Source organism: Ornithorhynchus anatinus, chromosome 15 (genome assembly GCF_004115215.2).
Source record: "Ornithorhynchus anatinus isolate Pmale09 chromosome 15, mOrnAna1.pri.v4, whole genome shotgun sequence".
NCBI lineage: Eukaryota > Metazoa > Chordata > Mammalia > Monotremata > Ornithorhynchidae > Ornithorhynchus > Ornithorhynchus anatinus.
Genome location: NC_041742.1, coordinates 22,871,055 through 22,884,161, shown reverse-complemented (window position 1 = coordinate 22,884,161; position 13,107 = coordinate 22,871,055). Strand labels below are relative to the sequence as shown.

Sequence of the window (13,107 nt, the reverse complement as noted above, 5' to 3'; positions counted from 1 at the left end):
GACAATAGTTGGGTTGGGGAGGCTGCACACCTCAGCAAAGGGAAGCTCCACAATTAACTTTCCTTTGGGAACTGAGAACCTGGTCAGTGTTTGGATGTGGAGAGAGATGTGTCAGAATGCTCACTGCTCTCCCCAGGCTACAAAATGAAGCAAGGGCCAGTTCTCTCCCTTCACTCACTAGGAAGGTTTTGTCAGCACATGGGAGAAAAGGGGAAGATTTCCAGACTGAAGTAAGTCAGGGCGGCTGAGGCAGATGAACCTGGGACATTTCCAAACAGATTGCTCTCCCGTAATTGGTGTTTGTGGAGACCGACAGCTGATGTGATGATGATGGTAATGTCTTCAGTCACCCCTGGGACTCGATCCCAACATGAAGAGCCTTTGCAGCTGTTGTCTCAGAGGCCTTTCCTCGTATGTATTTTCTTCCTCTTCACTCTCCATCCCCTCCATCTTCTCTTCTTCCTCCTGTCTCTTCCCTTCTTTCTCTTTGCCTCTTCCTCTTCGCTCTGTTCCTCCTCCTCTTCTTTCTCCTTGGCCCCTCTGTCGTCTTACCCTAATAGAGCATTTATAAAATGTTTTAGGTATAATTAACCACATATAAAGCATAATCTTAACCTTTATTCGATATGTACTAAGATATAGATTCAAAATAGGTCCAGTAATAGTTCTTGTATCTTAGCATGTAGAGTTCAGGTGAGGTCCCTGACTGATAGAGGCAGAACTTGGAAATCATGGAAAAAGCCATTTCCTCCGGCATGTTGCTGGATGATTAATGTTGTGCAGGTTGAGGGTCACAGACACTGAACAAACATAAGCCTGGGTTTTGGAGTCAAACCATTCTGAGGGCAGGACCCTGGAGCCAGAGGCACCTTGATACAAAGCTCCCGGGGCTGCAACAACAATAACTCGTTAATCTTCACATCGACTCTGACTCTGAGTTAAGCGGCGTCTTCTCCAAATGAGGGTGGGAGGCATCCCAGCTGAAACAACATGCCCCAAAGAAAAGAGATTTTGGCAGAGCTAGACTTTGAGAATGGAAACCCTCAGACTTGCTTGATTGAATGCTTGACCCATCTCCCTGAGGCAGGGACTAATTCTCCAGATTCAGGCACAGTGGGATCTAGCCTGAATTTGGATTTTCTAGCTTAGGTCCACCAGCCAACTAGTTCTTGCTTCTCACCTTCAGATGTATTCTTTCAAAACTGTCCACCAGGTTTCTCCCTCTTGCATATTGGCTCTATTTCTACTGCTCACTAGTTTACATTCTTCACTACTCCCAAGGTCACCTGACGGAACCAACCCTGCCTGGACCTCTCCTCTTCCGAATCTGCCAAACCACAGCTCTCCCCATCTTCGAGCTTTCCTAAAATCACATCCCTTCAAGAAGCCATCCCCAGTTAATGACCAGTACCACGTTACATCAACCCAAAAGCCATCCTTTCATTCATGTGTTTCATATCCACCCTCAGTACACGCACACACACACACACACACATACATATATATATATATTCAAATGGGCATTCAACTTTTTGTACTCCTGCTGTTAGATCCTTATTCTTCCTCCTGTTCCCTCAGTTGGTAAATAATTAACACCTGCCTATCTCCCATTTTTAAAGTGTATGTCTTCCAAGGCAGGGATGGTGTCCTCTCAATCTGGTTACTACAGTGCTCCCTACACAGTTGGTACTCAATACGTACCATGGATCGCATTATACTGAGTGCTTGAGGGAAAGATTTTGCACTCTTCTGCCCTTAAGGTCTTGTATTTTAACAGACAAGGTAACAGAAATGTAGTGCATCTGTCCGTGCGTTAAAGCCACTGCAAATCAGATGTAAAGCACACAGTACACTACTTAGTGCCCAGAACAAGGCACCTGTATTTCAGATCCTGGCCTGCAAGCAGCTCAGTTGTGCACACGTTTGAGAACACACTCACTCAGGAAACAAACTCAAACGCACCACCGCCACTTTCAGGGAAAACAGGTTTCCAGTGGGCCAGAGACCTGTTCAACCACTATGTGCTCACACAAAATCAGAATGATCACTCTGTGTTGTGGAGGAAGAGTAAAACAAGAAAGAAAGGCTAGTAGCTTGGCAACAAGGTGGATCTAACCAGGAGAGGCTTCCTGGAGGCGAGAGGAACTGAGTTCTCATTTAAAACGGGAAGCATGGGGTTGGGGTTATGAAGAAGTAGGTTACTCTGCTCTGTTGTAGTAACTCTAGGGCTCCCCAGTGCCCTCTGGCCTTGTGTTCTGCCATCTCCTTGGGACAAGCGGGAGAGAACTTGGGCGTCCCCGTTGTGTGGCCAGCGGTGTCATCCGCAGCCACTTGGTGAGTTGCAGAAGGGACTTTTGGTTGGTACATGACCGGGATGTCAATAGGTACTGTTCAAAGCTCAACAAAGAGCAACCACTATTCAATTGCCCTAGGATGTCCCGAGGAGACGAGTTAATTGGGAGCCCTCGGAATAGAGACCATTGATGGCTCTTAATGAGGAAACCGAACCCGCAGAGAGGATGATAATTAATTGGATCAGCCGTGTTGCTTGTGATTTATACCTTTATACCAGGGAGGAGTGGGAAAAGGGCTTAAAATGCTCTTTGAATGCTCCTTGTTTTACTAACGGGGTAAAACCCATAGAACTGCAATGAAGGACTGGCAAGCAAAATGCCGATAACATCTCCTGGGTTGGGGGTGGGGAGGGATTACCAGTTATTCTTTCAAAGAGAGGTTTTCCATCAGTAAGCCAATCAATAATATATACTGAGCGCCTCCTGTCTGCAGAGGACTGTACTAAGCGCTTGGGCGAGTACGGTAGCGTTAGAGGACATGATCTCTGTGGTCCGGATTCCATTGATTGACCAAAGCTTGAGCTGTTGTGTTTGTGCTTCTTGGTGATCGTCTGGATGAAGAATATTTTCATGGATCACCATCGAAAGCTTTCATGTGGGCCATGCTAGGGCTAAATAATAACAGAATAAAGCCCCAAATGGCTGGAGAGGCAGCATAGCCTAGTTGAAAGAGCCTGAACCTAGGAGTCAGAGGATCTGGGTTCTAATCCCAGCTCTGCCACTCACCTACCTGCTGTGTGACTTGGGACTATTCATCTAACTTCTCTGTGCCTCATTTTTCTCAGCTGTACAATGAGGATTCGATACCTGTTCTCCCTCCAACTTAGACGGGGAGCCCCATGTGGGATGGGGGCTGTGTCCAACCTGTTTATATTGGATCTACCCCAGTTCCTAGTACAGGGCTTTGCAGAAAGTAAGCGCCTGGCGAGTGCCACAGTTATTATTATGGTTGTTGGCCAACTGTAGGAAGAAGAGTTGCTAGACGAAACTTGCGTTGCTATCATCGGCAAGTTTTGATAAATGGCTGTTAGATGCAAAATTGTCCATTCGTTCCTAGATTATGTCATGATCTACTGATCCTATCTGACCCATCTTTCCCTGCTGTAGGCCTAACTATATCATGGTACAGGGTGGATTGACTTGCTTCCCCAAAAAGACACACAGTAGTTACAGGAAATTATCCTTGAGGGTGGGGCTCTGAGCCCCCCTGCAGAGGGTTTCCCCCTCACCCACAGGGCAGAGAGAAGAGTAGCCTCCAACCAACTGGGATCTTGGCAGAGGCTGGCAAAGGTTCGAATGAGAGGAAATAAGCCCCGATATTTTCCACAATAGCCATTCATTCTCCATCAGCCTCTTCTTCCTCTTCCACCTGGGGGAGACACACTAAAGCTTCCTCCTTGCTTCAGCAATTTGGGTAAAAACGGTACAGTGTTTGCCGATGACGGGAAGATGCTTAATGACGCATTATCTTCATGTGTCCTTGAAGTATTTACACCCCGAAATTCCACCCTTCTTCTAGACTGTGAGCCTGTTGTGATCAGGGATTGTCTCTATTTGTCGCTGAATTGCACTTCCCAAGTGCTTAGTTTAGTGCTCTGCGCACAGTAAGTGTTCAATAAATACGATTGAATGGTCACCCTCTCTCTGTTTCTCTCTTTTTTTTGTTTTGTTTTTGCAGTTCTTACTTTCCTCAGGAAGCTCTTCGTGGACCCTAGGGAAAGTAAGAGCTCCATTTGTGAAAATACTGGATACTTGCTCACAATTCTGCCCATGAAGTTTGTTTCCTACATTATTCTTTAACAGGGTGCGGTTTGTAAACTAGTTCATACAGGGCAATGAACAAGGATCATCCATATAATTACACAGTTTAGTGGTTCTCGAGGACATTTTGCTGTGTCTACGTCTCTTTAGGATTAGACTAATAATAACTAAAGGAAATGCATGGAACGTTTACAGATTTTTAAAATACACCTTGCTGACTCTTGCTCTTTGCTGTTTTTCTTTGCCCCTAATGATCAATCGGAGGTATTTACTGAGCACTTATGTGCAGAGCACTGTATTAAGCATATGAGAGAAGATGATACAATAGAGTTGGTAGCCGTGATCCCTACCCACAGAGTGCTTCAGTCTAGAGGGTCCAGCCTGTTTTTTTTCTCTCTCTCTCGCTTTCTTTGTAAATATATCTTCATGGAAACTCTCTGGGAACACTGATTTACCTGCAAGTGCACCCTTATTTTCTCTGAATATTTTCCAATTTTGAGAAGCACAAGTCAGTGGCCTAGTGTCAAGAGCCTGAGATTAGGCATCAAGAGACCCGAGTTCTTGTTCTAGCTTCCTCACTTGTCTGCTGTGTGACCTTGGGCAAGTACAGCCTCTCTAGGGCTTTGTTTCCTCATCTGTAAGATGGAGATCAAATACTTGATCTCCCTCGCTTTTAGACTGTGAGGCCCATGTAGGACAGGGGCACTGTCTGAACTAATTATCCTGTGTTTACCCCAATGCTTGGTACAGAGGAAATCCTTAATAAATACCATCATATTATTTTATATTAAAGCACACTGTGTCTATCCCACCTCTGATCCCTGCTCACTCCCTCCCTTTTCAAATAAGTCAGACCGCAGCTTTCCTCATCTTCAAAGCCCTTTTGACGTCTCATCTCCTCAAGTAAGCCTTGTCTGGTTAATTTTCTTTTTTCCCCTGTTTATGTTCTCAGAATTACCACCTAAGCACCAATTACACATTTGCCTACTCACATCCATCTGTAGCATTTCTGTGCATGTCATCGTACACACCCCAATTCTTAAGCACTTGCTCATCTACAGATCCATTTTCCCTCTTCCTATCTATAATCTTATTTTAGCGTGCCTTCCTCATCAGATAAAGTTCCTTGAGGATGGTGATCGTGTCTCTTCACTCTGTGGTACTGTGGATAGAATAAAGGCTCAATAAATACTTGTATGCTGCCAAGTTCTTAGCACAGTGCTCTTAGCACACAGGAGACGTTCAGTAAATACCATCGATGAATTTATCAGTAGGTATCTTGTGAATTTCTTGGATCTGCCAGTCCTCCATTAAGCCGTAAATTCTGTGTCTTAGACCGTTGAATGTTGCCAAGTGCTTAGTACAGCGTTCTCTCCTGCCACAGTAGGCACTTAATGAGTACGACCGATAGATAGATGGACTACCCACCCTCTGATGGTGGGCATCATAAAGATGTCATTTGAGTCCACCTATTCATTCACTAAAGTTGTGTGTTGGGTTTTTATGGTATTCATTAAGTGCATTTTATGTCAGACACTCTTCTAAGTGCTGGGATAGATACAAGTTGGACAACATCTCTGTCCCATATGGGGCTCACAGCCTAAGTAGAAGGGAGAATAAATATTGAATCCCCATTTAACAGATGAGAAAACTCTGGAACAGAGAAGTAATGTGACAACTCCAAGGTCACACAGCAGAGAAGTGGTAAAACTGGTATTAGAACACAGGTCCTCTAACTCCCAGGCCCAGGCTTTGTCCACTAGGCCTCGCTTGTGTTCTGGTTCATCCTCCTCGTTTTCTCTCAGGAAAAGAACCCAGGCTGCCAATTGCTTGCACAAAGGGATGGTTGAAGGGAATGGCCACCAGCAACTGACACGGTTAAATACTTTTTTAATGGGATATTGTAAATTCTCACAGGCCTGTGAGTCAGCAGGACCATGATTCTAACCCTGGCTCCGCTGCTTGTCTGCTGTGTGACCTTGGTCAAGTCACTTAACTTCTCTGTGCCAGTTACCTCATCTGTAAAATGAGGATTTGTTCATTCATTCAATTATATATATTGAGTGCTTACTGTGCGCAGAGCACTCTACTAAGCACTTGGGAAGTACAATTCAGCAGTAGAGACAATAACTGCCTACACCAGGTTTACAGTCTAGAGGGGGGAGACAGACAATAAAACAAGTAAACAGGCATCAGTATAAATGGAATTATAAATATACATCAAAACAAGTAAGCATATATATATACGTATATATATGCTTACTTGTTTATATATATATATATATATACACATAAGTGCTGTGAAGGGTAAAGGGAACAAGTCAAGGTGACATGGAAGAGAGGGGGAGCTGAGCAAAAGGGGGATTTAGTCTGGAACTAAGATTGTGTGAGCCCCATGGGGGACGGAGACTGTGTCCAACCTGCTTGGTATGTGTCTTCCCCAGTGCTTAGGATAGTGTTTAACTAGTGCCATCATCGTCGTCATTATTAAAATGTGCAACTCTCTTCAGTCCACACACTGTGTGAAGAGAGCACATGTGTGAGAGAAGCAGGATGGCATAGTGGATAGAGCACAGGCCTAGGAGTCAAAAGGTTGTGGGTTCTAATTCCTGCTCAGTCACTTGTCTGCTTTGTGGCCTTGGACAAGTCACTTGACTTCTGGGCCTCAGTTCCCTCATCTGCAAAACGGGGATTAAGACTGTGAGCCCTGTGTGGGACAGGGACCCTGTCCAACCTGGTTTTCTTGTTTCTATCCCAGTGGTTAGTACAGTGCCTGGCACATGGTAAGTGCTTAAAATATATCATCATTATTATTGTTATTATTACTTGACAATCGATGGCAGTTATGGAATGCTTCCTGCATGCAGATCATTGTACTAATCACTTAGGAAAGTACAATACAACAGAGCTGGTCAACACGATCCCTGCCCAGAGAAAGCGGAGGTGATGGGCAATCCTGCCGCTGTGCTCTGCCAGAGCAGAGGGCACAGGGAATAAATCAAAACGAGCAGGACAATAACCGGGTCCCATGGGAAAGTGAGCGTTGTGATTGTGCGGTGACATACGCACTCCTTAGAGACCGTGTTTGAGCGGGGCGAGCTTCATAGCTGAGTCATGCAGCAAGCAGGGGAGGGGGTACCTCTTTTCATTCTCATACACTTTCCCTCTTCTGATGTCACAAATCTATTCTTCACCCGGAGAATTGATTAACATTCATTGGGAGGCTTTGGAGAGGAGAAAGGAGGGGAGGTCGGGAGCGAGCTGGGAACAGAAGAAAGGGGAGCGAGGGGGGTGGTGGGGAAAGGGTGGTGAGGAAGCCCCTTTGAATGTAGCTGGGATGGGAAGAAACTCCAAACACAATCAGAGCCCGAGGGCTATTTTATAGCTGGGATCCTCTATGACGTACGACTGGGTCCCGCGGCAGGCGTCTCTATGGACCAGTGAGCAGAGTGAAATCGAAGCTGACAAGACTTGGGCATCTCGGAAAGGACTGTAACCTACTGTAGCGACGCGCCGAGCTGCTCAATCACCGCAGCTGTAAAGAAGAGAGTCAGAAAGAAAGGGGGGCGGGGGGTGTGAGGGTTCGCTTGGGGGGGGAGGGAAGTTGGGGAAGGCATTTTTGGTGGATGGTATGAAGACAGCCATGGAAACTGCAGCAGAAGAAAACCCAGAACAAAGCCAAGAGAAAAAAGGTATTCCGGACTCTAACAATAGCCTGTTTAAATCTTTTCACCCAGGGCGCTTAAAAGGGGTAGGGGTCGTTTGGGTCTGCCTTTTAGAGCAGCTCTTCAACAATTGTTTCTGCATCTTCCAGCTGTCTGGAGACCTTTCACATTGGTCTGGAGGCAAATTAATAGGGCAGCGGTCCTTTCCCTCCGTATTCTTGTTTTCTCCCAACCTGCATGCGTCACAGTCGGGTAACGGTGTTTTGCAGAGAGGGTGTGCTGCTCCCCTAGATTATCACATTGGGTAAATAGGTTGAGGAAGAATTATCTATTAAAAAAAGAAAGCTGTCTAGGCACAGCACAGCTCTTAAGTAGGCTGGGGACCAACATCTTCGCAGGGTTGGTGATGGGATTGCATGTGATTCTCTGCTGATGTTCAGCGGTACCTTTGGCGAAGGGCAAGCCAGGGAGTGAGGGGATGATTTCCTTTGTCTCTTCGGGCCATTTGGATATTTCATCCCTCGATGCTTGGTGGGTTTGGCTTTTAAAGAAAGGGGCATATGGTACAATGGACCATTTTGGGCATCCATCATATATGCCGCTTCGATGGGGGCTGGGGGACAGTTGAGAGCTGTGGTCAGCTAATGATTTCAACGTGCGAAAATGGCAGGGAGCAAAGAGATTTAATCAATCTGTGGGCTACAGGTGACCTGACAGAGAAGTTTAGTGGGCCCAGGATAGATTCAAATGCACAAGAACCGTTAGGTTATAGCCTTTGACCGGCCGCAGCAAAATGTATCGTTTGTGGAGTGGTGGATCGTGGAAGATGAGTAACACCAATAATTCCTAGAAGTGATAAATCTCTGGTAGAAAAGAAATCCCGTGCAGGTTATTTATCCTGTTAACGGCCTCCTGACGGTAGCTAGACAATGGCCGTCTTTAGGCCCCAGCCAGTAATATGAATTATTTATCAGCCCATATGGTCCTGGCGAGAGGGCATAGATTTCAATTTGCCATTTCAGAATTTCCCTTGTCCAGAATAAATTCATCACAATTGTTGCATCATTATTTTTACCAAACAAAGCCAAAAAAACTCCATCAAAGCGGACAGTTTAGCCCTTTATTTTCCTCCATAAATCAAAAGAAACTTCAGCATTGAAACAGTGAAACCTGGCACCAGATCATTCATGGATGCAAATGAACCATTAGGGTCCCTGTATTTCCAATGTTGCCAAATGGAGATCAGACTTTAAAACTCACTGCTGCAGGACTGCAGGACCAGGACTTTATCATGCAGATAGCATCCCTGCCACATGCACCAAAACGGCTCTGAAGGAGCCAGCCCTGTTAAACTCTCTGCCGGGCAGTGGGAGAGGAGAACAGGGAGAAGAGGTGGGGAAGATGGAAAACATGGATTGCATTTAGAAGCTAATCTGTTCTTGTGTAATTTTCCCGTTGCAAATAGGGAGCGTAGAGCTATTCACTAATGCAACCGAAAGCCATTAATCTGCATGCATTTTTGACAGGAGGTATGTACATAATCAAAATCAAGGTGGTTTGGGACAGGTTAAAGACAATGCATTGGTCTCATAATTTTAACGTATTTGAAAATTTCTTTTCCCCATTATGGTAGCAATTTTGGTCATTGCTAAATGCTCGGAAGTTTGATTTCGTGCAGTCATAGCACTTGCCACAAACTGAAGCCTTTTCTCTGACCACCTGTCCTGGAAAATGAGGACTGATGTAAGTGTAGTGCTCCTGTGGATTTACATAATGAAGAGTTTTGAAAGTAAAGTGTAGAAGCAGAATAGTCTTGTTTTTCTCCCCATGGAGAAGCTTAACTAACTTAATAAAGTTTTGTCCGATATTTGCCTCAGTGATAAGCACGCTGGGTGTTTGAAGCATTGTTGAAATTCTGGATGTGTCCACTGCAACCACTGCAAAATGGAGAAGGACAAAAGTGTATCTGCAGGCATTATATTTCATGCTTAAATACATGAAAGAGGGCACGTAAGTCTCTGGTCCCTAACAATGGCAGTAGTGATCACGGTGCAGTCACCATAAATAGTGAACTGGACAATGTTCTGGTAATTTATCTCCAGTCAGATGAACATGTTTATATGCCAACTGCCCGGAGCCAAATCTTACTTGATCTGTAGAACATTTTAAGAGAAACTAAATATTTTCATTTTCGAGTATTTAAATTTGGTATATACGTACCATTCACATTCTCTCACAAACTGGGTTGCAAGAGGAATGCATGCTTATGTTGCTTCTTTCTGAGGTTAAAGGTTAATGAAGTTTTCTAAAGATGGGAGACAGTTGCACACAGAGCATGCATTGTTCTAATTCTTCAACAGATAAACCACTCTTTTTTTTTTCTTTTTTCCGGTGGGGAGTGATTACCCAATATAATCCTTTAAATCTTGTCCATAAGCATCCATTCTCCTGCTTGGTGGTTCCTCCTTTTCGCTGGCCATTTCCTCCTGGTTAGTGACTGTGTTGACTTGGATGACACATTCTTGCTCTCGACCAATGCCCTCACCGCCCCCCCCCCCCCCACAGAGTAGACCCCCAAGGAGTAATTTTTGATGGCCAGCACAGAGATTACAAGCCATATTCAAGAATAAATACTTTTTTTTTCCTGTCAGGATGACATCAGGTGAGTGACTCCTTTTCCCATTTCCTCTTCCTCCTCCTCTTCCTTCTTCCCCTCCTGTTCCACCTTTTCCTTTCCCTCTTCTTCTTCCTCCTTCCTCTTCTCTTCTTCCTCCTTCCCCTACTTCCTCTCTTCCTCTACCTCCTCCTTCCCTCTTCTTCTCCCACCTCATCCCCCTCCTCCTCTACCACCTCTTCCCTTTCTCTTCTACCTCCTCCAACCTCCTCCCCCTCCTTTTCCTCACCCACCTCCTCTTCCTCTTTTTTCCCTCCTCCCTCCCCTTCACGCCCTCTTTTCCCCTCCTCCTCTTCCTTCTCCACCTCCTCTTCCTAACACTTCCACTTCCTCCTCCTGAGTCCTCCCCCAACCCAACTTCAACAGGATTCCTAGTATTCCTGTGAAGTTCATAGTTCCTCACAAAGACTCCCCACTGCCCCCTCAATCCCTCCCCCCAAAATGGCTGCTGCCACTTTTACAGTCAAAAACTAAACATCACCCAGGCCAACTAATAATCCTCAAGTGCTGGGGTATGTATTTTTTTTTCATTAAGTTCATGTAGCTTAGATGGCAGGCATCATCAAAATGGACAAAACCAAAATAGATACTGGGTTCAGATATTTTTATTCGGAGTGTTGTGGGAGAGTCCAAAGTTGGGGCTGAGAAATTGATTCAATTCATTCAATAGTATTTATTGAGCACTTACTATGTGCAGAGCACTGTAGTGAGAAATGGCACATCACTGCATGTGTGACTGTTTCTCTCTTGTAGGAGTGACATTAAATCAAACCACAAGGATCGAGGGACCACTGATTCACTGAAATGCAATCAATAGGAATAGGAGAAGCTACTTTTCATCAGTAAAAGAAGGAACTCATGAGGCTTTGTTAATAAAGAGGAGAGGTGCCCATTTTTCATTGATTTAAACAGGGTTTTGAAGTAAATAATTGTAAAACATATGGAATTGTTAGGGAGTATGGTGGTGTGTACTTAATGTGGAAAAGGCAAACCCTAAGGTAGTTTTGTGGTATTAGGACATAAAATGATACAAGATGGAAGTTTCTAAGAGTTGTTAATATAGGGGACAGGCACCAGATGGATTTTTATAGCCATAGAAAGGTAAAATATGGGAGCAGCACACTCAAAAGAAGCATGGCCAACTAGAAAGAGCCTGATTCTGGGAGTCAGAGGACCAGGGTTCTAATCCTCCACCACTTGCCTGCTGTGTGACCTTGGGCAAATCACTTAACTTCTCTGTGTCTCAGGTCCCTCATATTTAAGATGGTGAGCCCTATGTGGGACAAGGGACTGTGTCCAATCTGGTTATCTTCTCTCTACCCCAACACTTAATACAGTGCCTGGCACATACTAAGCGCTTAACAAATAGCCCACTTCCTCCCTCCCCCCACATACTACAAATATGGCCTTTTAAATAGGGAATTTAAAGAGTTAATGCCATTTGCTCCACTTGTGAAAAAACCAAGCTGTGAATATAGACTTCTGCCCTTTGATTCAGGTTTTTATTTTTGGAGGGCCTGTCCACAATTCATCTTCCACTTTGCCTCATATTTGCTATTTTATCCAGCTTTCAGAATTTATATGCTTAATTAAGACTGGGGAGAGGTGAACGGAAGAAAGGAGTAAAATCCTACTTTGTCACTGCAAGACTTCATCTGTGGTGCTTAGCCAAGGTGACCACCGGAAGATGGGACATATGGAGCCCCCATGAGCGAGTGGGACAGGGTACCAGATGGTGGTGGGCATATGTGGTGGGTATGAGCTGGCTTGGTTTCACGGCTCTGCGTTGAAATCTGAGGTGGAAAAGCTGGCCTATGCCAATTGGTACAACCTTCATTTACTTAGCCCCACTCCCTTCACCTTAAATGTCCCAGGCTACCACAGTTATTCCATTCCCTTGGGGAATATTTCTGCCTTCTTTCAAGCGTTCAGCATTGTTTTTTCTTCCTTTATTTGACCGGAGTAGAAAATTCTAGGTCTCTAATTTTCTAGGCTCCATAGTTCCCCATTCTCCACTGTTCAACACGTCTACTTGGTAGTTTAGGCAGAATGAGAAAAAGAGTGTTCCCTTCCTCCGGCTGTGTCTGCGAACAGGTGGAAGAGCTGACGATGGCTTCGGCAGTAAAACGCCCTCTTTTATAGAATGGCTTTGGCTCAAAGTCGCTAAGGGATGTGCGTCGTTCTTTGAGCAAATCCCATGTGGAGAGTGTTGTGTGATCCGAACTGGAACAGGAGTTTCCTTCACATAGTGACACATTAAAACAGCAATAGGTAATACCAGAGTGAAGAGTGAGCTCTCTCACAGAGTGCAGGAAGCCTGGGCAATTTCTGGAGGGTATCGAGCCACGGATTTCTCTCTTAGCCGACCAAGATGGTATCTAGTAAATAGGATGGTTCTGGAAGAATCAGTTTGCTGTCCTTCCATGCTTGTGGCACAGTGGGACTCCAAGACGTACTTGCAACTTCCTCAGGATGCACTGGGCTGCTACCACACTTACCTAAAAGGTTGGCCCCAACGAGGAGCCAAGAGCAGCCAGCTGCGTGGCCCTTAACTCTCATTATCAAGATGAGGTGATAATAATAATTATTATGGTATTTAAGTGCTTACTCTGTGCCAGGTACTGTACTAAGCGCTGGGGTGTGTACAAGCAAA

The 13,107-nt window shown here is 45.0% G+C and overlaps 1 protein-coding gene across 5 annotated transcripts in view; it reads left to right on the top strand.

Moving 5' to 3' along the window:
* GPM6B (glycoprotein M6B) overlaps window positions 1-13,107 on the top strand; it is a 100,154-nt gene that overhangs the window by 63,038 nt on the left and 24,009 nt on the right. The window contains exon 1 of one of the 5 annotated variants that reach the window (XM_007670406.3): window positions 7,410-7,807. The exons of 2 other annotated variants lie outside the window; for them this stretch is intronic. In XM_007670406.3, the coding sequence (XP_007668596.2) occupies window positions 7,747-7,807 (61 nt within the window). In that variant the 5' untranslated portion in view covers window positions 7,410-7,746. Of the gene's footprint in view, window positions 1-7,409; window positions 7,808-13,107 lie in introns of those variants that run through there. 2 more of the 5 variants (XM_029079779.2, XM_029079780.2) reach the window with 2 other exon arrangements.